This window comes from Pleuronectes platessa, chromosome 7 (genome assembly GCF_947347685.1).
Source record: "Pleuronectes platessa chromosome 7, fPlePla1.1, whole genome shotgun sequence".
Lineage (NCBI taxonomy): Eukaryota > Metazoa > Chordata > Actinopteri > Pleuronectiformes > Pleuronectidae > Pleuronectes > Pleuronectes platessa.
In genome coordinates, this window is record NC_070632.1 from 20,768,163 (window position 1) to 20,792,103 (window position 23,941).

Here is a 23,941-nt window from a genome sequence, read left to right on the forward strand (position 1 = left end):
TCATTTTGTTGGCCTGATTTTGGCATATACTTGCTCTTTAGCTTGAATTGAGTTAAATGAAGTAAACTGTAACCTAAATTCTGCATATGGCATGACACGCTGTAGAGAGGTTTGCAGCGTACTCAGTTTGGATGTGGTGGGGCTGTGCTAAAAGTGGCTTTAGAGAGAGTTCAATTTTAGGAGAGAATATTTTAGCAGTGTGATATTTATCACACTGCAAACTGCTATTTGTTGGAGTACATACAAACCCTAACCAGGGTCTTTATTTTGTTTGTATGTGGCAGTTAAATGGACACTCAATTTCTTTTTTCTACTGATTCATTTAACATATTGTTTTTTGTTTTCATTGCCTTCTTTAAATTTTACAGTAAATTGTGGTCTTTCTTTCATTTAGCACTGTGTCTCCATCATTCCTCTGTTAACTGCACCTCGGAATGGCTTCGACGCAGCCTGATAGAGTAGTTAGGTAGGTAAGTAAACACTAATGTTTCATTCCAAAAGTCAAACTCAACATTTGTGTCAGTGTAACACTTTACGTTGCATGCTGCTGAGCTCTTACCAGCGGTGGTTAATATGTAAACTGTGCAGCAGTTTGGATGAAGATCCCCATAGGAACATTGGCCACTGATAAGCAAGCTGGGCGGCCGCTGAGTCACTCAACATACAAGGGGACAATTTCAGTGACTTGCAGACTCCACTGACGGCTCTTGAATAGTTGTGACGAAGTAGATGTTCGCGCTCTGTTGTCTATTTCCACCGATAACTCAGCTGGATATAGAGCAGAGAAGGACTTTGGTCTGAAGTTCTGGACATCAAAGATTTCTTTGCTGAAAATGGATGCTGGTGCTGGGAAAAGGCTCCTCCATGTGGACCTCCATATCGATGAGCTTGAACCTTGGAGAGGAATCCTGGAGCTTCTCAGCAGACTCCGTCCCCATTGGAAGGCACAGGACATTCAGATGAAGGTAAGTGAATGTTTGTTTCTCCAAATGTATGTTTACCCTGGAATTCATTGAATCTGTCTTTCATTTTCACGAAAACATAGAGTTTGTAAGTTTCAGTTTGTAAAATCTTCGCCGGTTGTTGGTTCAACTGTGAAGTTGAAGAACATTAACTTTATTTTTTTTTAAAAGACGGGTCCTGGAATATGTTTAACTTTCTTTAATATAGCAGATAGGACGTTAGACTTACCTGAGGTAAGCGGTGCGCTAAATAATTAATGGAATTAACTACTTTCATTTTGATACTGTATCTTAGCATGAGATCAAAGCCAGCTGTCGTACATCTGCAGCCATTCTGTCTAAAGTTTGTTGATGTCCATGCTGTCGTTGAAGTTGTGTGTCAATCATGAAGACACTGAATTAAAATTACAAGTCAAAATTACAATTCAGAGGCTGATGAGTATAGGTATTCCCAATGAGCTCCTCATATTTACAGTTCAAATAATATGAAAAAATTATTTAGGAGTCCAAATGTTTTCCTTTTTAATTTGTTTTACCTGATATCGTACTCAATGTATGAATGTCCAACAAACTGTGCATTTAAAACGGCAGAACACATGGCAAGGCATTTGTCAAATCAATTTGACTGCAATGATTGTTAGCTTTTGAGTGTCCAAATGAGTCTATCTATCTTTCTATCCATCTATCTATCCATCTAACTGTCTATCTATCTATCCATCTATCTGTCTATCTATCTATCTATCTATCTATCTATCTATCTATCTATCTATCTATCTATATATATATCTAGATAGATAGATAGATATTGATCTCTGTATTCAGTAGAAACCACTGGGATGATTGGGTTGGGAGCTGAGAGCCATTGGTGTAGAAATCAGAAGATATTGCGAGACACTCAGACAAAGCTGTGGCCTCAGAGTACAGATAGCTGGAATTGTCTTATGATATAAATGAACATGAGATAATACTGTAGATTTCTGTGTTGAATACTTGAACAACTGATGTTTTTGGTTAAATAAAAATAAAATGTTACATTTAGTTTTCGAAATCGAAAACCTATCTAATGTCTCATATCCTAGTTGCAGTTAATAAAAAGAAGCTTTGAACATTGTACAAAAGCAGAAAACCCAAGGTAAGTTCTTTTTTCTTTTCTTCTTTAAACCCTGGAAACAGATGTGTAAATGTTGTCAGAGCATCTGTTCAGAACAGAATAATCCCATTCTGGTCCCATGTGCAAACACAAGGTCCAATCTTTCAGAGAAATTGGGTTTATGTTTGTTAGGTGAAAGCACATTGGACGGGTGACCTCTCAATCTACACCAGGTCCAGTAATGTACACAAAGGAGTAGATGTTTCCCTTCAGCCGTCGTGTCGCAGCAGCCTCTTTAATGATGTATTGTGCTCATCTGATTGGAATATGCAGGGGGAGGACAGGGGCGTCCTCCTGCTGTGCCTGTGCTTTTAAATCTTAGTTCTTTCTTTCAAATTACGCTCTGTAATGGTTTGTATTCATATTTCAGGATCAGAGTCAGAATAAAATTACTTTATTGATCCCCTGTGTGTAATATTCAGAGATTTCCCTCTACTTGTTTTTCAATTTGTTCCCATAACACACATTGTAATAAAAACAAAGACTCAATATATCAAACTCTAGGCCAAGTCACTTTATAATTTTGAGTGTTTCATACACGACATTGGAGGCATTGTCAAAGATGTTACCTACTTAAAATAATTTGTTTTTAGAGAGATTTAAATAATAACATTTACATTTGTTTTACATTATTTATAAATGTTTATATATACAGTCAAATTAAATCATTTTTCCTGTAAATATATACAATATCTACAAATCGTAGATACTTTTTTTTAAAATAAAATTGTCAAAGCTGGTGGATAGGATCAAAGTGGCCCTTCTAGCCTCGAGATTCATTCTTGGGCCTGTTTGATAATTTTCCATCTAGATGAAAACCTTTTGTCTGCAGGTCTGATCTGAGGCTCAGAAAATGCCTCGGAGACTGTGGCAAAGAATGAGAGACTTAGAGAAACCACTGAAAGACAACAAATGTGTGACAAGGCTTTGGCAGGCAAACAGTGGTCAATGTGGGAGTGCTATGTACACACACGGAGCCGTGTGCTGGAAGTGTGATCTTTAAAGACAAAAACAAGTTGAGGCAGCAGCTCGAGCTGGATGTTATTAACATACTGTATGATATATCTGTGCATATGGTTCTGTTTTTATGCATGTCAGTTTATTCCTAATATTATATATTAATGCTTGTTTTTTGCTTCAGGTTGGAGAAAAGAAGAATAATTCAATTCAATAATAAAGGAGATCCAATTGTGTTATTCTGTTTGTATTTCATGTTGTTTTGTTCTGAAATTGAAATATTTATAAAATCTTGGCTGGTAATACACATGAATCTGGGTTTTGGTTTATTAACTTGCTTGTTAAAACCTTCTATCACAAAATGTTGTATTATGTGCCCTGTTGATTTTAACTTCCCATTATGCAAACTGCACAACAGCAGCTTTATCACATACCTGTCCAAATAGTACTCTTGTGCTTTATTACATTGTGCAAGCCTTTATGTGTGACAGGTGTTTCGATATTTCAGATTATAGTGATTATCTCTTTCTGTTTTTTGTTCAGAAATATGCAGCATGTTAATGCCTGAGGTGATTGTACTTTGTTTACGTATTATTATGTTACTCTTGGACATTTGTGAACGATATGATGATTATATAATAATACTACCTTAATATTTCTTACACAACTTCTAATCCTCCCTCTCTGGTGGACATTGCATTTAGCATATTTACGAATTTAAGGATAAAATGTGTTCTTATGCTAAGTACACTATTCATGTCTTTTTTTTAAATGATGTCTAGGTCTCTGTTGCATTTCTTGTTCTTTTTGGATGGCAGCATGGTGAAAAAGTTGAAGTAATGAGTCATAACAGTGACACGTGAGTGGCCTGTTAAATGATATTGTACCAAAAGCTTTTAATTCCTGAAACTAAACATATGGCATTTGTTCACTCGTTCTTTTGTTCATCGTATAAAGCTCCGTGTTTATTGTGATTGTCCCAGATTGTTATGGATAAACAGTAACTGAAACCGTGTTTTTAGGAGAATGACTCATTCTACTTTTCAAAGTAATTACATTCACTGCCTGTCATATAAACTACATATAGGAGAGTTTGTGACGTAATTTTATCGTCCACATGACAGTAATTTTGTCAACGCTATCATAGTGAAGGCCTCCCCCTTTGTTACAAGAGGTTGTATTTTCACTAAATTGTCATTATCTGTAAAAATACACATATACACCACTTTACAGTGTTTTCTCTAAATTAGCATTGTGTTAAGTGTTCAGGATGCTTCGTTACATCTACTGTTTGTTGCAATGTATACCATATTATAAGTGATTTGTTTGTTTTGTTCCAAGATGAAAGAGTTTCTTTGCATCATTAAGTTTGACTTTCCTTACTTCCAGACGTTCACCGGGGGCATCACCAATCAGCTGATCGGCTGCCACGTGGGCTCTTTTAAGGAGCCCGGTTGTGTTCTGGTGCGGCTCTACGGCCGAATGACGGAGCTCTATGTGAACCGAAACAAGGAGGTGGAGATGTTTCAGGTCTTCCACGCCCACGGGTGTGGTCCGCAGATCTACTGCAGCTTCCAGAACGGCATCTGCTACGAGTTTGTCAGAGGAACGGTCCTGGAGGATGAGCTGCTCCGACAACCCTCCATTTACAGGTCTCTGCCAGGAAACCCTCAACATTTACATTCATTTATTTTGCTAAGTTGATTTGGTCAGACAACGATGTGCTGAGATTGCATGTGCTCTTACAGGGATACAGTCCTGCAGCACGTTCATGGAGCAATAAGATGACTTTGCAAAGATGAGATTTAAAGGAAAACAGGGTGAAATAAAGTACAGACATAGAATATATTATTTATCCATAATTCATTGTTCTCAAAAATAAATCAAACTTATATTTAAGAGAAGTAAAAAGGAATGAAAAAATGATTTACTATGACATCGAAAAAAAAAGATTCACATTAACTTTACTCAAATTAATTGAATGAAACATACCCCTTAAGAGTTTAAGAGGTATAAAAGGTAAATAAAATACTGTCATATATACTAACAAAATTAGTAATAGTGGCATTCACACTCACATGTTTCAGATTATATAGAATCTATTATGTTTGTTGTTTTTTGAGACTGACTTTTTGCCAAAACCACCTTGAATTAATTGCAATGACACCATTATCTGAAACAAATCACCCAAAGTCAATGACCTGTGAACTGATAGATAAATCAAAACAAAACAAAAATGTAGTCATATATTTTAACAGACAGATGGACTAACCCTATACTTATTTGATTTTTCAATTTAAATATAATAAGGCGGTGAAGATATCAGTTACTCTGCACATATTGCATATTCTTATATTATTGTAGGTTCTATTCTGTGGTCAAAGATCAACAGGTTTATTGATAATGATGTGAAACCTTGAACATTTTTTGTAAGAAAACATCGAGAGGTCATTGTTGGGGGTATTGTGTGTGTGTTTGTGTGTGCATGTGTGTGTGTGTGTGTGTGTGGGTGTGTGTGTGTGTTGGGCATTTCAATTGTGCCGATGCAGGTGTTTTTCTTGATTATTTCCGTTGACTGATGTTTTGTGTTGAGCAATGTTGTTTACCCATGGCCCCTGTTTCATTCATCATTCTGATGATAACAGGCCAGCATCATTATTCTCACCACAGGCCAGTAGGACACTACCCAGTCTACCAAGGCTGATGAGCCAGGGCCATGACAGACATCAATCACCTTGCTTTGCCTGATACCCTCTGTGGGGAATACCCAGAAAACTTGATGTCACCACTAAGATGCCTAAAGAATGAGCACTCAAGTGGTCAAAAGGTCATAAATTCAGCATAGCTTCTTTTTTTTTTCGGAAAGAAGAACAAGATAAGAGTGCTAAATGGGAAGGGAGTTGTGTCTTCTCTGATAATGATTGTTTGTGCAATAACAGCATCAGCCCGGCTGATCTGAGAAAATGTTTTCCCTCTGCAGATTGATAGCAGCAGAGATGGGGAGAATCCATTCTATCCAGCCAAAATGTGGTGTGTCTGTTGAACCTCTGCTCTGGACAAAAGTGTCCCACTTTCTCACACTGGTGCAGAGCAGTATCAACAGCAGCCCAGCAGAGCAGCGCTGCACAAAAAGGTACAGATCATCACACAATCATCACAATGTATTCGTATTTAAAACATATAAATTTAGGTTCGGATAATTGATTCGTTTTTAGTGATTTGTTGGATTATATCAGAAAACCCTTTTTCTATAAAATTGATCATTACTCTGGAATTAACTAGTTTATTATGTCACATTCAATGAAAGCAAGACAGTGACCGCGTTTATTATTGGCAGTGATGAAGCAAAAACCAAGAATAGTTAATGCCAACTGACCATTTGCCAAACCTATCCGTTCAACGGCTATCGCCCAATCTCGCCGTAGCACCTAAAACCAAGATCTGCAGGTCTGGCAAGTGTCCACATGCTGAACTTGTGTGAGAAATCAAAACGTTCTGTGGAGGTGGTGCAAATAAGCTTGAACCATTACCATGTCTAGCTAACAAGCATAATAGAAACTGTAGCGTTACTTCCAAGGACAAGGAACACATGACTAAGTACCTCTATTAGTTTTCGTGGATTACAAAAAGTTCCCTTAACTACCCTCATACATGTTGCTACTTCTTTCTTTGCCGAGATTACGGCTTACAAAGCTTATTTTTCGTTGTTATGCAGATGACACCCAACTAGACCTGGCATTAACATTGGAGGACCACAGTCTTGACACAGTTTGTTTTGCACACAAAAGACAGAACTCTTAGCCAATCAATTCCTTTAGCGCAATATAAACATCAAAGTTGCCTCTTGATCACTCAACCCAACCAAGGTGACTAGAAGCTTGCCTAATGTTTAATTAAACTAACTTGTTTAATAACTTGCTATCCTTTCCTGACCATGTTGCATCTCTCTTCCAGTCGGGGAACTTTGTACTATACAATGTAAGACACATTAGTCCTTACTTGACTCAGTAGGCTGTCAAATTCTTGGTACAGGCCATGTTTATCTCCTGTTTTGACTACTGATATGTCATACTGGCAAGCTTCCCTTCATACAAAGCAAAATCCATGAATGTACCGAAAAATGTGCGGCCAATCTAGTCTGCAAGCGGCCTAAACGGTCACATGTTACTCCTGTAGTCATCAACCTCCACTGACTCAAATCAAACGATGCCCAGTGAGCTAGCAAATGCTATCAACACAGGGGCGCCCCTCTCTTGAAAACTTTCTAAACACTTCTAATACCCTACCATATCAAACTAGCCCTTTTTAGCCTGGTCTTACACACTTTGTCGTATGAAACATATTTAACATTCTGTGCTTGCCTCAAGTTATTTCTACACTATCATCATCTTTAGAAACATTCTCCTCTTCCACTTTACTATGTGTCTCACTCTCCTCCAATATTAGCTCCAAGGCCCTCTGAGCAGAGAATCCTTTGCTCATATTGCTGGTGGAGGATTGTAGCTCAAGTGACCTACTCACCTGAGTTATTCATCTGTTTTGTTCCCTTCTGAAGTGCAAGTGTGAGGGCTGCTGTGCAATAGAAGGAGAGTTCAAATTCTACAGCGTTTTGGAATAACTGTCTAAAGGTTACCACTGATTGAGAAAGAAACAGGAGGGGAGGGGAAAGTAGAAGCAGTTGACTTCTCTGGGCCTAGATTGTGACAATGTGGCAGGTGGGTCTGACCCACTTTCAATGGGCTGTTTGAGGGTTAAGACTTTCTTGAAGGGTTAGGGTTAGAATTTGTAGTAGGTTAGGGCTAGGCATATAGTTGTGATGGTTACGTTTAGGGTTAGGGAATGCACTGTGCTAATGTGCCTATGCCAGTGAGTGTTTTTGATTCTGTGTGTCCACATCTCTATGGGGGTCAAACGTGAGGAAATTGTCACAAGCTTTTCACGTTCTTCAAAGAAATTAAGCCAAGGCAATGAAGTTTCAGGTTTAACAATGTATACTTGTAAAACTGTTCCAATTATTTTCTTTTAGTACTAAGATACAGGTGAGTTCCGACCTGAGCAGCCTCTTAGGGTTGAACAAATACCTATCGAGGTGTTGTTGCAAGGCTACCTCAGTGGTAGACATCACTATGATAGAAACCAGCCACATTTTCCACATTCACTTCCTCTGATGCGTTATCATTTTCTCGATAGCCAAAGGCACATTTCTCAAACTCCACCCATTTGTAGTCTTAAAAGTAACTGGACAGTCTGTACTCAAGTTGTTATGTTGGCACATTCACCTCTCTCACCGTTTCGACGGAGGCTGTCTGCAAGCTGTCATTGGTCAGAGGGACGAGGCGGGGGAGTGGTCTTTGTGGCAATGACATTGCATTATCCCTGACAGGGGTCATGGGGTGAGAGGTGAGAGGGCCCTCCAGACACTACAAAGAAACAGACGCTTGGCCACAAGCTTCCTGCAGAGCTCTCCCTTATCGGTCAAACGTTCAACCTTGTTTACGTTTGCAGAGAAGAGGTCGGAAGTCGACCCAAACCGAAGCAGGAGTATCTAAGTTGCTGTTTTAAAGAATTGGTGTTTCTCCTTTGAATTTAAGCAAGTGGGTAAAGCAACTTGTTTCAGACTGAGTCATCCATAAAGAGAGCCAATGTGGAGGAAATGATCTGTTATGATAAGAACTTTCCTGGATTCAGAAAAACAAAAGCCCCACAAAGATCTAAGAGAACACGAGGATGACTAAACTTCTTTGTAAATGGAAGACAAGAATCAGACAGATATGTTTGTTCCCTGGCAATACATTCTGCTGCATCTGCTTTCCTATCTTCTTCATTTTTGAGCACTTCTCTTTTTATTTGTTTGGATGTTATTCAGGGATACTTTTAGTAATTGCAACCTGCAATATACCTCAATATGTGCGAAATAGTCCCAATAGTTTCACCAAACATTTCAGCCAAAATGTTCAGTTCAACATCGCAAACAATTAAAACAGTTAAATATTTGATCTCTGTATCATTATCTAAAATAATGAGCAGCCTACTAAATGAAGAAACAGGAAATTCATTTTATTTATCATGTTTTCCTTTAACTGATACTGAAGATTTATCTTGTAAGGTTTTATTGCATATAGCATAGCAAATGGAACAAGAAAAAACTTATAAACTAAAATATGCATCTGCAAAAGCAAACTGCACCAGATTCAGAGGCCCAATAGATGGTGCTATACTGTGAGACATTTGTGTGACTCAGTGGGTTGGTTGACACAGTCCGCTGCTGCTCACACACAGAGAGATGCAGAGTAACTCAAAACGATCTGGAAAATATTATCTATTCGGGCTTGAATAACAGTAAAGAGCATGAGAAAAGTATGATATCAAGATTGAAGAAGGCTACAGCAAGATTTTTTTTAGATTTATGATTCAAAATAAGTGATTTTAGAGTTTTATTTATGGTTATAGCGTACTGTACATGATGTGTTTGTTTGTTTGCACATTCATTGGCATCTTGAGTCTTATTAAATCTAAGCCGTACCCCAACCTTAACTTTAACCTAAGCTGATAAAACTGTTAAATATGTCTTCACATAAGCAGAAAGAGAGAGAGAGAGAGAGAGAGAGAGAGAGAGAGAGAGAGAGAGAGAGAGAGAGAGAGAGAGAGAGAGAGAGAGGGGGAAAGAAGTGCGGACAGAAAAGACCAAGAATGGGGGAAAACAAGCAAAAGGCTTTTTAAACAGGCATCAGAGAAACTTTTGTACTCGAGCATGTGTGAGTGCTGCAATGAATGTGATCTTCAGAGGAAATGGTAAAAGAAAGGCTGAGCGAGAGCAGGAAGAGGCTGCACCTGCAGAGGAGGTCTTCAGCTCTTAAGCCACCCGCTGTGCTAAGAGAGAGAGACAGATAGAGTAAGGAAGAGAGAGATAGAGGAAAGAGGGAGCGAAAGAGGCTCCGGCAGCTGCGAGGTTCGAAGGGAGAGAGAGAGATAGAGAGCGAGAGAGCACAGTAGAAGTCAGAGAGGGGAGAGAAAAGAAAGAAAAGCAATGGAAAGCCAGAGTGCAACCTCTTCTTCCTCCTCCAAAGGCCCCCTGCCACGTCTCCCGTTTACACTCCCAGGAATGGTGTAAAACCACAAAAAGGAAAGAAATGTCAGCAGAGCTCGGCTGGTGTTTGAAATCATATGTAAATAAGGCACATGGATAATGAAGCGCCAGAGGAGGATATTCCACTAATTACCTTACAGGGACTTGACAGGGAGCAGGAGGCGAATGTACTTGATGCAGTATGCTCCATGAAAAGGACAGAAAAAGAGAGAGGAAAAAGATCTGATGGCAAGACGACAGGTTTCCATTTAAAGTCAATGGAAGTCTTTCATTTAGCCTTTGAGGGTTTCTGTGATAAAGTCAGTTTTTTAAGTTAGAAAAATGAATGGGTCTGAAAAGGAATCAGAGTTATTCACCGTTAGACTAAGTGTTTTAATTCATATCAGAGAGGAGGCTGGTAAACTATGCATTTCAGAGCGGGTGGCTTTCAAAATTTCGTAGGTGATTAGCCTAGATGTGAGTAAAAAAAAAATGAAATTTGGAATTAAACCTTGTTGTCTTTTGACCATTTATTGGCTAGTAGAATAAAATAACAGTTGCAATAAATGCAACAAAATGATTAAAACATGAGCAGGAACCACGATTTAAATGTTTTATAAAAATCAGCCTCAGTCAAGTTTATCTCATTGTCTTGATCCAAACCTGATTTCATTTAATTAGGCTCCCCTCAATCTGACTACCCACAGCAGGAAGAGAGGATGAATGAATGAAGTGGAGGAAGATGATGCACATAAAGGACTTGTTGCAGATGTGTAGGAGGAGGAGGCTGCGTATAGCCCCGGTGGCATGACTATAAACAAGAATCAGCTCCTCTGCTTTTATTGTGCATTCCTAACAGGCCTCAATAAATTACGTATGCTATACCGGAGCGTCTCTTTCTTCCTATTTGAATAAATAGGCAGTGTTTAAATTACTCTACCCTCTTGTCGTGGCCTGATGACTGCAAAAACACAAAAATTAATTAGGAGTGGAATAGTTATTCAGAGTTTCTTCCGCAGGCTTTTTGCACTGACGTCCAAGGACATTAGCGCCTTCTTTGATACGTCAAGTAATCAACAGAGCGCAAACAAGGCCTAACCTTACAGGGGTCCCTGAACCGCTTCAGTATACAAATACCTTCATAGAAGAAAACTGAGGCGTTCATGACAAGCTTGGTCTTCTACTATTCTGCAAACTTTATCGCTCCCTCCTCCAATAGTGCCATAACACTTACTTTCACCACTTTTCCCCTCCAATCGATTTCTTTTAGGGTGGAGCAGCTCTTGCAAACTACAAAGTATTAGAGCCACTTAAAGGGTTAAAATATCAGCGATTTCCAGAATAAAGACATAATAATATGAGAATAAAGACCTGTATGAAAGCCTCATCGTCAGCCGCAACCAAACATTTCCTTCTCCACAAAAGCTGGAATTTCCTTTAAATCTGTGTGCTTATATCTTCAGAACAGATTCAGTTTATTACACGGTCCTTCCAGAGTTTTGATAATATAATATTATGACTTCATTTGCATACATGTAAAACTTCTTTTCTTGTAAATTTACGACTTCCAATTTTCAAAATCTCTTATACAGTTTTTTCCCTTTAAGTGCTCCTATTCCTCAATCGTTTCTAAGTGCAGGTGAATCACTGCATTTCAGTGGAAATTCTCACTTAGATGGAAACTTTCAAATTGAAAGCATAAAAACAGGAGTCGACAACGAGGCAGAGAATTTTCTCAGTGTTTTTCTAGTTAATTTACTTATTCTTTCAATCATGTGTTTTTTGTTCTCTTTTTAGCTCAGTTGACATTAAGCTTGATGAGAAGAAAACTATCTTTGCCAATAAGAACTGTTTCACTAAAATATGTAAGAACTGAGATAATATGTTAATGTTGCCACAGTTACTGATTCGTTTGCTGATCACACTTTACTTAAACTAATCAACTCATAAAATAGGAAAGTGTAATATCGATAAAATTAGAACATCCAACACTGGAACACCGGAACAATCATGGGGCCATTTGCCTGCAATGATGTTTAATATTGATACTTAAAATCGGCAACATTCAAATGGTAACACAATTTAATATTTTTTCTCAATGTTACATTTTGAATCCAAGATTTTTACCTGTGGAACTCTTTATATGAAAAGAGTGTTCATCGATAAAAATTCATACATCGGTAGGCATCCTGTAGTGAAGGGAAATGTATCAAGCTTGCAAGATCATCTCACTCTGTAACATCTAGTGAAGTAAGATGTTCTCTTTCACCACTATCCACCGTAAAATAAACCACCAGGGTTGCAAGGGAAGAAAAGCTAGATACAAAATTAGGCAGGGGTGTATTTTTAAATGTTTGTTTGCTTAATTTGTCTTTTTTTCCTGCATTGTTAACCTCCCAATAATGCTGCACCTTTTTTTTTAGAAGTGAAGAATACTGACTGATTGTATTGGATACACTGTATCAAATATTCCACTTAAACTACCTCTTTGTTTAACTGCATCTCACAGTGTATGTTCCCTTCAGTGACTTCCAGGTGTTGAACCTGCGTGGCCAATCTCGCCCCCGGCCTTTTACAGCTTCCAATCCAAATCTCTTCACTTTCATGAAACCTTGTCCACAAAATGTGGTATCTTACAGTTCTTTGACTCGAGGAGAGATGCCCAGCTTTGAGACTCTGTCAATGGAGATGGAGTCGTTGAAGAGACACCTCTCGCAGATCGACTCGCCGACTGTCCTCTGCCACAACGACCTTCTGACCAAAAACATAATATACAACAAGCCAGAGGGTGAGGAACAGCTCCGCACATCCGCGACAGTGGAGCGGGTGGTGGAGAGAATACTGAAATGAACTGATTTGAGGTGATATTATGGGGACGTGCAGCAGATATTCATCAATCAGAATAAAATTCGGTGAATTCAGTCGAAGAGTCTCATTCAACACTCTTAAATGGTAGCTGAAAGAAATATTAAATTGAGTGAATGTATCTCTTTTCATCAGTTTGAAATAATGAAGTTCAGTCTTCATATCACTTCCCTTTATTTTACACACAGAAGAAAAACCTTTGCATCACGGTAAAAAGTTCGTCTTTTTTATTATGCTTTTATTTTCCTCTCTCATTTTCTCAAGAGAGTCAAAAGAGTTCCTTCGACTCCTGTTCTTTCAATAAAAGGAGTGAGCTTTCCCTGAGATGTGTTGGTCATGATGTCGTGCTAACAGCTGCTGATTTCCCTCTCCTCCTCCATCAGGAATAGTGAAATTCATCGACTACGAGTACGCAGATTACAACTACCAGGCCTACGATATTGGCAATCACTTCAACGAATTTGCCGGTAGGTGTGTGTTGTGGCTGTAGCAGTTCTATTCTCTGGAAACATTTATCGAGGAACAGAACATGTAAGATTGGCTAATGCCATGGATGCTGTGTATTCTGTTTGAGTTTGTGCTCTCGCTTTAACTATTACATCATTTTATCTTCATTTGCACCGTGAATCCTGTCCTTTACAAATATTAATTTTATTCTGTATGCACACCTGGGGATAAAAGTGACATCGATGTATCAGCTGTGTCATACTAAAGCATCACACTATCCATTTGAACATTTGTGAAATAATCCTCTATAATATAAGTTCTCATTCCAACGTTTGCCATCTTCAAATGATTGACCTCGGAGAATGATCAATCTGTGGGTTTCGAGACCTCCTGTGTAATGGTGAAGGATGCTGTGCCTCCTAATTGAAAAAAAATCATATGAAACTGAAAAATATTGTCCATGGAATGTTCTTTTTAATTTTCAGCATATTTTAATTGTTATCCTCACATGCACGAGGAAACAATAGCGATGCTTGTAACTGATGAAATGTCCATTTAAGTAAACCTATGCTTATTTCAAATTATCACTGAAATAAGATAAACACAGATATTCACAACTGTTGACTTTTTCTGTAACACAAGCATCTATTTGACATTTTCTTAATGAAGGGACAATATAGCTATATAATTATTCTACTACTAATACTTAATTGAAATATTGCTGTTTTCACTATTTAAAATCGGGTTTCAACTGAAAGTGCACATGTTAATATCCACACTTCTTACTCTCTGCTTCTGTATAAAATGTAAAAAGTAATTATAGTTATTTTAGTGTAAAGACTTTATTCAAGTAAATGTAGCAATAACACATACCTAATGTAAGATTACTTTGTCCAGCATTATCAATTAAATTGACACTTTAATATACAATGTAAATTAAATGCATGGAAATGTCCCAGTGAGTGTAATACATTATCATTGTAATTTCTTTCGCAGTCAACTAATGTCAAACTAATTCAACCATAACACATACTGTTGAGTAGTTCTCATAACAATGCATATTATATAAGTAAACTCTTCATTTTAAAGTAATTAGGTACCGTAGCAGAATAAAAAGGAAATAGTTACTGCAATAATAACACTCAATTAGATTCAGTTAGATTCTCATTTTCACTCCTTTGACCAAAGTATTGTGAAGGTATAATCACCAGCTGTCAGTTATTTATACCAGAATGAGAAGGAATGAAGATTAAATAATCATGCCCATGTTTTACTTTTCATTTGCACCAAATCAATCTCAAGATTCATAGTGAGCTGTATAAATATTACAATATAAATATAACATAAATCTATAGACCATTTACCATGAGTTAAAAGTGCTCAGTTGAAGTTCAGCTTTTTTGTGTTCGGCAATGTTTGTGTTTCAAATGAAAGAATTGTTCTGTATTTGACTGAAAACAAGATTTCTGTGGCAAATCTTAAAAACTAAAAAAAAATGTTTTGGGAGGGGAGGGGGGGGGGGGTGGACTTTGTGTTTTTTTTAGTTTTTTTAAAAAGTTGAATGTGTGTGTATTGTGTGTTGAAGGTGTGAATGACGTTAACTACAGCCTGTATCCGAGCCGGGAGCTGCAGAGGGATTGGCTGATGGCCTATCTGGAGAGTTACAAGCAGAGCACAGGGCGTGAGGTCACTGCTACCAAGGCAGAAGTTACAAAGCTTTACATCCAAGTCTGCAAATTCTCATTGGTAAGCGTCCCGTCGACTCTGTTGAAATGCTAATATGTGTCATTATGCAGCACCTCGGCAGTTTGTAGCGACAAATCTCTAAACAGTTATTTCCCTTTTTTAAGTTTGGCTCTCGGAGGGGCCTCAAATATCTCTCTGTTATGAGATTAGAGTGCACATTTCAACAAAACCCATATGTGTGCAGACCTCTGTAACGTAATGACACCTCATCATCATATTTGAACAATTTACTTTTCCAGCAAAAAAAAAAAAAGAAGGCTCCTCAAAGGGAAACCGATCCACAGCTGACACGCCGCTGCTCAGTGATGGGCTCCATCTGACGTGATTACAAACTGCCCCAGGGGAAAAGTGAAAGACAGCAGCCAAAATTATTTTTTCTCATTACCACAATTTTCATTCTTTGGTGGCTCAAGTGATGCCAAGCTATCCGTCTAAAAAGTGCTTCCATAACTCAACACAATATGTTGAATTGTGCGACCAATTTGGGGCTGGTGTGAATGTCTCTTGAAAATAGCCCAGAAATGATGAGGAAGCATATTACTTTTTAAAATAACCCGTGCCTCGGCCAGACAGAGAGGGAGAAGTGAGAAACAGAGGGGAAAGAAATACGGCCTGGAATGGAGTGAGAGGAGCGATAACATCACGCTGATTGAAGTCAGGTTTTCTATGACAAACCGAGGAGGACCCGAGGGATGTTGGAGGAATTGATCACTGACGCTTAACAAGCCAAGTTTCCAGCTCCACTCGTTTTGACGAGCCGTGTGTCAAAGGGAGGGATACTGAGCCTGTTGATTGAGAAAATCACAGGGTGTGTTTTTCATGGTTTCAATCTGGAACGTTTCTGTTTAAAAACAATCATGTTTAACTTCATTTTGCCCAATAAACGTGAGTTGATGTAAAATTATCCACAGACAAAAGAAACAAAATATCCAAGGTCCCTTTTATTGTTTCTCTTCTCATCTTATGATAATACAAAATATTATGATGACTTGAAAAGAATCAATTAAATGTTTCTCTTTTTTAGTTTAAATGCCAAACATTTACTGGCTCCAGCCTCTCAAATGAAAGATTTGGTTTTCTATGACGTTAAATTAAATGCCTGCAGGTTTTCAAAAGTTTTCCCTATGAAAATAAAGCAATTCAAAAAGACGGCTCCTGGAAACTGATGAACATTTTTCATTCTTTTCTGACATTGACAAAGATCTCACAATAAATCTTTGGGATTTTCTGATTAATTGCTTCTGAAAATAATTTTTATTGCAGCCTGTGTTTCCTTTACGCTGTCCATGCAGTATTTGACAGTTATGCTCCACATAGAAGGATCTCACTAGATTTGAACAAATTTCTCATCCCATTTGGTAAGAGCAGATTTTGTTCATTATGTTTTCCCGACATTGATCATTTTTAAAGCAGCCATAATTATTAATTCAATCTGTTGCCTTTTTTGGGCTTTTATATGTGTTTTTTGTGATAGTTCTTTTATGAATTTGATTAAAAGTAATTTTATCCTTTTGTAGCCCTTTGGTGTCACTATGTAATTGCTCGTAGTAATCAAACTACATTGAATTCGCGCAATAGTTCCCCCTCGGTAGATGATAAAACACATGAATGGTGAAAACTGAGTAGCCAAGGAAACCAGTGAGCGCTGAGGGAGGCTGTGTGGCTCCGCTGTGCGCCATTGACAAAGCCTGGCCAGATGCCAACACTTAAATCCTGGGTGAACTGTGCCAAGACACCGAGGGGTCTTTACCACTCATACTGTCTTCCGCAGGGATCCCCTGTGATGTTCGGGGCTATGGCCTGGGGCTCTGTGATGTCACTCTCCCCACACGTCTCTCATCCTCGTTTTTCTCAATGGCTCGCTGTCACCGACGGCCTCTGCTTAGTGTTAGACTAATGCTCTCTTAATGGAGAGTAGTTATTAATCATAATAGAAACGCGCTCAATCTCTCTCTCTCCAGCTAAAGACAGAGATTAGAGATGAAAATCTGCCAGGGAAGGAAGAAAGCCAAGGGGAAACCGCACATCGTTCTTCAAATATTTCATTCCCCCCTTTATTTGATTATCAAATAAAAATGTGATTATATCGCCGGGCCGCAAAACAGAGGCCTGTCTGGATCTTATTAGGACTCGCTATTAGTGGTCCTACCATGAAGATTTACAATAAGGGTGGAGAACAACAACAATTTATGGAGGCATGGAAGTCCGCAAGCCTAAGTGAGCAAAGCCATTAAGGAGGGAACCATTCAATGCGGAGGTTTGTCATTCTGACGGAGTAGCATGCGTCTGGAAGCAGCAGCTATAACACAACAACTGGAGGCCACTGGAGTGTAGCTTCACAGTTCTGGTCTGTAGCTCAGAGAATTGTACCAAAACATGACGGATATAAGTGAAACCACACAGCACCTGTGATATTTACCTAAAGGAAAAGGAGATACCGCTAGAAAAAAATCTTCCCTAGAAACTCTCCGAAGTGTGCCACAGCGTATACCACCAACGTAAGCCAGATGTTACCACTTTAAACACATTCCAGTCCCATACTGCATGTACTTAATAATTCTGTCATTTAATTCGATGGCTCCTGTTCAGTTTGTGTGAGTGAGCACCTGCCCTGCTGAAGTGTTCTTGAGCAAGATGCAGACATGTGACCCCCGCTGTGACCTCCCTGCAGAGGGGGGTCAAGAAGAAGTGTGTTTTTTTAGATTAGATTAAAAGGGTGCCTGAGAATTGCAGCATCATTACATTGTGATGTTTTATGCAGCGGTGGGATGGAACGAAGTACATTACCTTAGTCACGGTACTTCAATACATTTTCCTCTGAACCAGTAGATTTAGTTTAGGTACTTGGTATGTTATGGCTGTAGTTAATATACCACAATAATGTAAAAAACTAAAACAAATGCAGAATAAAGTACTTTACTCAGAAGGCAGGCAGAAGCTGATGAAAACAATGCTGTGTAAATCAACAATATTCACAACATTCACACATACTGTATAACTTGTGTTGGCTATCTGTCTGTTTCTGCAGTGCTCTATGTAATTCTTTCTTTTCAAATCAGTACTTCCATGTATTATTCTGCAACTTTGACAATGACAAAAGCCGACGTGAGGTTCACTGCCACAGATTATAGCAAGCGAGTTTTCTTTTTTCAAGAATTGTCTTTTTTTATAAGTGATTGATAACAGCCACCTTGACAACATGCTGTCAGAGCCAGTGACCAGTACTGATGTGGTGCTCTGATGTTTTCTATCTCCTCTTTCAGGCATCCAACTTCTTCTGGGGTCTCTGGGCCATCCTGCAGTCACACTTCTCCTCTATTGACTTTGACTTCCAAAGGTTTGTACTCCTCACGCAGCAACTTAAAGCTCCCTTGAAACCCTTGATTATTATTCGTGCTTAATGCTGCACAAAACAAAAAAGTAACAAACTGTCAGTGTATAAATCAACATCCTCCTGACACGAAGCACCACCCTCACATTAACACCACCTCAACAACTGTTAAATGTAGAAACACATGAAACCACCATCTGAGTTAGAACCTCAGAACCTCATTGGACCAACTTATTGCAGTATGCTATAATCACACCTCACTCAATGCACACAAATGGAAAAATGCATCCTGCAGACGCTCTCAGTATTTTAATACAATGTTTAGAAAAACAGGAGCATTCAAATAATTTGTTGGCAGAGACATCTCAATAAAAGATCGAGACGTTGAGCCCAGCTGAACTCGGGTGTGGAAATATTCCATTTTTTTTCCAGCCGTGTTTTAAGAATGTGTGTATTTAGAAACTGGCGTAAAACAGGCAGCATCAGCAGACGTCTTCAGCTCCTCTTGTCACTACTAAATGCAGACAAAATATTTACGCATGAAATTCTCTTTCCTCACTCCTTAAACCACACATCATGGACAGATGAAAGGCCGAGCTTTCACAAAGACTTTCAGAAAAAAAAGCCTTTTCTTTTATTTCTAAGTGTATCATGATGGTTATCTTTAAACAAGTCCAGGAGACATTCCTCACTACCAGCAACCAGACAATAAAGTTCAGGAGGGCAAAAAAAGTTTCCCCTCCACCCTTCTTTTTCCCCCTTTCTACCTTCTCTGTGCGCCCCACACCCACCACAGTTGTGATGGTGATCATAATCACTATTGACATACGGCACCCTCCCCTCTGTGTGGCTTTCTCTGCCCACTTGTTAGATCAGCGACAGGGCCCCCGCCTCATTTCGATCTGGACCTCGGAGGAAATGTGATCCAGAGGGGTGCCGAGGCACAGAGGCACTATTGTTCCTGCGCCGCCGGTCCTCCCTTACATATACGTCTCTCATCCCCGGCTGAGGCCACGTTCGCCTGCTAGACGTCTGCTCCCCTAAGCTGCTGGCTGAGGTTGTCCTAAAGTGCACGGCGAGGGTCGGGTTACGCTTCTTTAACTGGAGGGTTAAACTACGAAATGAGCTCTTAGAGCACCAGCGCCGATGGGGAAGCAGACCTCACTTTTGAAGGTATCGCTACCCTGCCAACCTCCTTAATACAACACTCATGCTTTATGCCATTTGAACAACCCACCATCAAAGTCAAACAGACTGTTTCCATCTGCATCATTTCTTTGCGGCTTGGACGATCAAAAATCTCTTTTGTTTCTTTATTGTTCGTGTTGCAAATGGTGACTTACCATAGCCGACAGATTCCAAAACAACTGGCCCTTCTTGTTTAACTTCCTAACTGAAGAATGTGTTTAGCTCAGCTGATTGTTGTTGGTGAGTTACTGAACATTGAATGCACAACGTTGAAGTCTCCTTACTGCCTGCTGCTGCTGGAGATGATGTTTAGAGCATTAGGATTGAACTGTAAAACCAAAATGACACGCTGAAGGAGGCTAAAAGGTTTGTGAAGAGTCAGGTAACAATTATCTGTTGGGAAATCACTGCAGGAGGCCTCCTTCATTCATTTAATGTAATTAAAAAAGAATGGCTTTAACTACATTTACTTGTTAGGACTACAAGCTTTCCCTGAGCTTATCCGTGTACCTTTCTTTCCCTTATCTGCTGAAAAAAAAAACACACACAACGCTTTTATGCTTTTGTGATAAACAAGTTCTGTTGAGGAAAGAGATAAAAAGTTAGAGTGAGACTCTCTCTCGCTCTGTGTGTGTGTGTGCATGTGTGTGTGTGTGTGCGTGGTTTTCCGCCCACTGTTATCCCCCTGAGCCAAATCTCCGCCGCCTTCCCAACAAGTGACAGGCGTCGCCCAGACCTTGTGCTTTAACCAGGGCCAGATGTAGATGTGACAATAGGGAGCCACAAGGGGAATGCACCACCCGCCCTCCCTCCACCGTCCGTATTTACTTTCCTTGTATGATTTTATTCATGTGTTGAAAGTGTCTGCGAGTCAGCGGTTTAGATTTGTGGACGTGTTGGCAAGGCGAGACGTTATTTGACAAAGACATTATTATGAGGAAATGAACGAGGAGGAGGCCCACTGTTTGGAATAGCCTCACTGCGAAATTGGGGGAATCGTGCACAAAAGCACATTGTGAAACGGAATACCTGTATGGAAGGGAGTTCATTTTCCCCTACTCCTGCTAAATACAAAAACATCTCAATTTCATATCTGCTGATGATAAACGTTTAGCACGCCAGTTTTAGGTGTCGACCTCAATAAAGACACGTTTGAATGGGATTGTCTGTGAAGGTTGCTGTCCTTTAAAATGGTTACACTCAAGTATAATTTCACTTAGGCAGGGTGTAGACAATTAATTCGATTATCATAACAAAAGGCTAAGACCAAAACCTCGTTATGGGGTTTTTCTTCACTAGATAAGCTGACACTGAAACTCTTTTCACTTTACCGGATTGAATGACCATTTAATGACTTTTATAGTTATCACGTGGTATTTCATTGTTTTTCATCCTGCTAGTGTAAACATTATTAGTAACTATAATTAATGTGAGAGAGGGCCGGTCATTTGGTGTTTTGTTCAAAAGTCAAATGTTTTTTATGCGTTTCTAACTGAGGAGAGGGAGAGAAACAGATCATAACTTATTCTAAAGATAAAAACGTATAGTGAATAGAATAATAGTGAATAGTGAGTTTGTTTCACAGCCAATTTCTCAATGAGACTCTGTATTTTGATGTCTCTCTGCAAACCTACACCTCAGTAGAAAATACATTTTCTGTCTGTTCTTCAGAGTATCTGCCACAAATCTGTTAAATCGGTCACAGTTACCGAGAAGCCAAGTTTGAGAATGATTACAGGGACAAACCAGTCCATCTGTTAAATATTTAAAACCTCAATAAGTGGTTTTGGCTCTTTGAACACTGTGTTTATCCTAAATCCGATCCAATATTTATTTAAATGTTGAATTAATGCGTCTTGAACAATCAAATAAAAAACGAAACACCTACTGCATTTGAAGAAATCGTATCTGTTACCAAGTTTCTTCATCAAAATACAGATTAAAATTTGATTATAAAAAAAAAATAAAAAAAAAAGAAAGAATGAAAGGGAATCTTTGTAGTTTGTCAATTTGGATATCAGACATTGTGTCACTCAAAACCACTGTTGTGATCAAATAATTGTCGTCATTCACACACAAACTGCAGCAAGGAAGAGTGCACTACAACGGGGGGGGGGGGGGGGGGGGGATGTGGACGGAACACACACATAGACAGGATCAGCCTTTGATTGAGTTTATTTCAGTAGATACTTGTTCTTCCAGTCTTTTGACTAATAATTATAAGAGACTGTGATGTTCTTAGCAGAGCATTTGCCATGAACCCTCCTCAGCGACGGCCCAACAGGTGCTGCTTTTGTCCAGTCAGGACTCAGCTGTCAATCATCCGCTGCAGCACAAGGTTTACTTAGAATCACGACTGTCCAGAGAAAACACGTATCTCAGTTTGCCAAGCCACAATGAGCGAGGTGAAAACCGTGTGCTGGTTCTTCACGGCTACTACCAGGGATTTTTACCCCTCGAAAATTCTCTCCAACATGTGTAACTGAATAAAAACAACATTTCTAGTGGACTGGGATGAAGGGAGACACATACTGTCCAACATATCTCTATCAACATGACCCTTAAGTGAAGAAAGTACAAGAAGGAAACGACTCCTTAGAGAAACTGCACACAGCAGACAAGAGAAGCCAGACTGACACAATAATTAGAGAGCAGTTTTACCCAGAGACACAGGTGAGGAACAGAGGGATGGAACACAAGTAGCTAAATGGCATGTGTCTGAATTATATTTCTGGTCTCACTGAGCATAAATGAGAGAAAACGGATTCTGCATTGAGGAGTTCAATGAAAGCACTGATTAAAGGACAAACTCCTCTCTGTACCTCCATTTTCTGTGCTTTTGAAACTCCACTTAATTTCAAAGGGTGGAGTATAATAGCCAAGGGCAACAGCATACTCAGACATCAGATTTATTGAAGCATTAATAATATGGTTGAAAAAAATAAATACAAAAACCACTTTTTTTTTGCAGTTAAGCTCTGAAAAGCACCGAGGCTTTGGCAGAGCTGTCAGACACACGTGCTTTATTTAAGAGGGACTTGATGCTATGTTTTTCAGGTTTGCAAACAACAAACACAGGAGCACATTGTGCGGCGAGCACGGCCTCCTGTGTGACCGGTGGAGAACACTGGAAAAACACACCAAGGCTCAATGAATGTTCTGAAAGCTCTTGGGCTGTTAGTTGCAAGAAGAGGCGGTGTGTATTTGATGCAACAAACATCAAATACACATTGAATTTATTCCTCCGATTTAACAGTTAGTATTTCAATATGTGTGAAGTGTTGAGACAAATGTCATCATGCATTTAAAATTACCAAGAAAGGTCCTTAAATTCGAATATTGTTGTATGTATTGAAAGTTATTGCATTATGTGGATTGCATATGATAATGGCCATTATTTGATATGCTTTATCAAATTAAATACTAAGGAATGTTTCTTGATACTAATTATTCTTGCTCATATTTTTGTTGTATAAAGTTACAAGCTAGTAATTACTATGAGAGTGTAAAGTATAATAAATAAGACTCTTAAAATGGTGCCTCCTTTAGGACCAATTACTTTTGTGGATGTTGCAATATTTACAAAGTGCAAATGTGGAGGATGATCATGTTCTCTCATCACGTTCTTCTTTCCTCTGCTGTCCTGCCAGATATGCCGCGGCACGACTCACCTTCTACTTTGAGAAGAAAGAGGAATATTTTGGACTGACAGCGAGCTAGGAACAGAAACCAGAGACCAGGACATTTCAGCATTACCTTTTCTGTTAATCCAAGGGTAGACTTCATTGATGTGAACCACGTCCATCTTTGATGCATTGTACAATATCCACTGCAGAATGAAAGGCGCAGACTGAGCTTATAAAAGTGCTCCCCATTGTTTGTTGTTTCAGGCTGCAACGTGACTTAATATGTTTTGCTATCATTGTTATTTTTTAAATATTTGTTTACCACACTCGGTATACCAATAAGGATATTTGGCAAATTGAGATGAAGCTCACACCAGACACACATTAATTGTTCCCACATTTAGCCGGATCGCACAAAGCCACACATACTGATCCTGATCATAAAACCAATGACAGGATTATTTTCTGCCTTGTTCGGTGCCTGTAACAATTCTGATGGAAAACAAGTTTTCATTTAATTGAATTTCTATTTGACCCTTTTAAGGGTCAAAGAGGGTTAGGGTTATTTAACCCTAACCCTAACCCTCTATTTCACGCAATAAA

At 39.0% G+C, this 23,941-nt stretch overlaps 1 protein-coding gene across 1 annotated transcript; it reads left to right on the forward strand.

Moving 5' to 3' along the window:
* The first annotated feature begins 518 nt into the window (after window positions 1–518).
* On the forward strand, window positions 519–23,872 carry zgc:113516 (uncharacterized protein LOC541449 homolog). The gene is made up of 8 exons (XM_053427559.1): window positions 519–965; window positions 4,459–4,721; window positions 6,050–6,202; window positions 12,775–12,923; window positions 13,384–13,467; window positions 15,033–15,193; window positions 18,457–18,530; window positions 23,363–23,872. Exons 1-8 carry the CDS (start codon window positions 834–836, stop codon window positions 23,430–23,432), a joined length of 1,086 nt encoding a protein of 361 aa, XP_053283534.1. The 5' UTR covers window positions 519–833; the 3' UTR covers window positions 23,433–23,872.
* The last annotated feature ends 69 nt before the right edge of the window (window positions 23,873–23,941 follow it).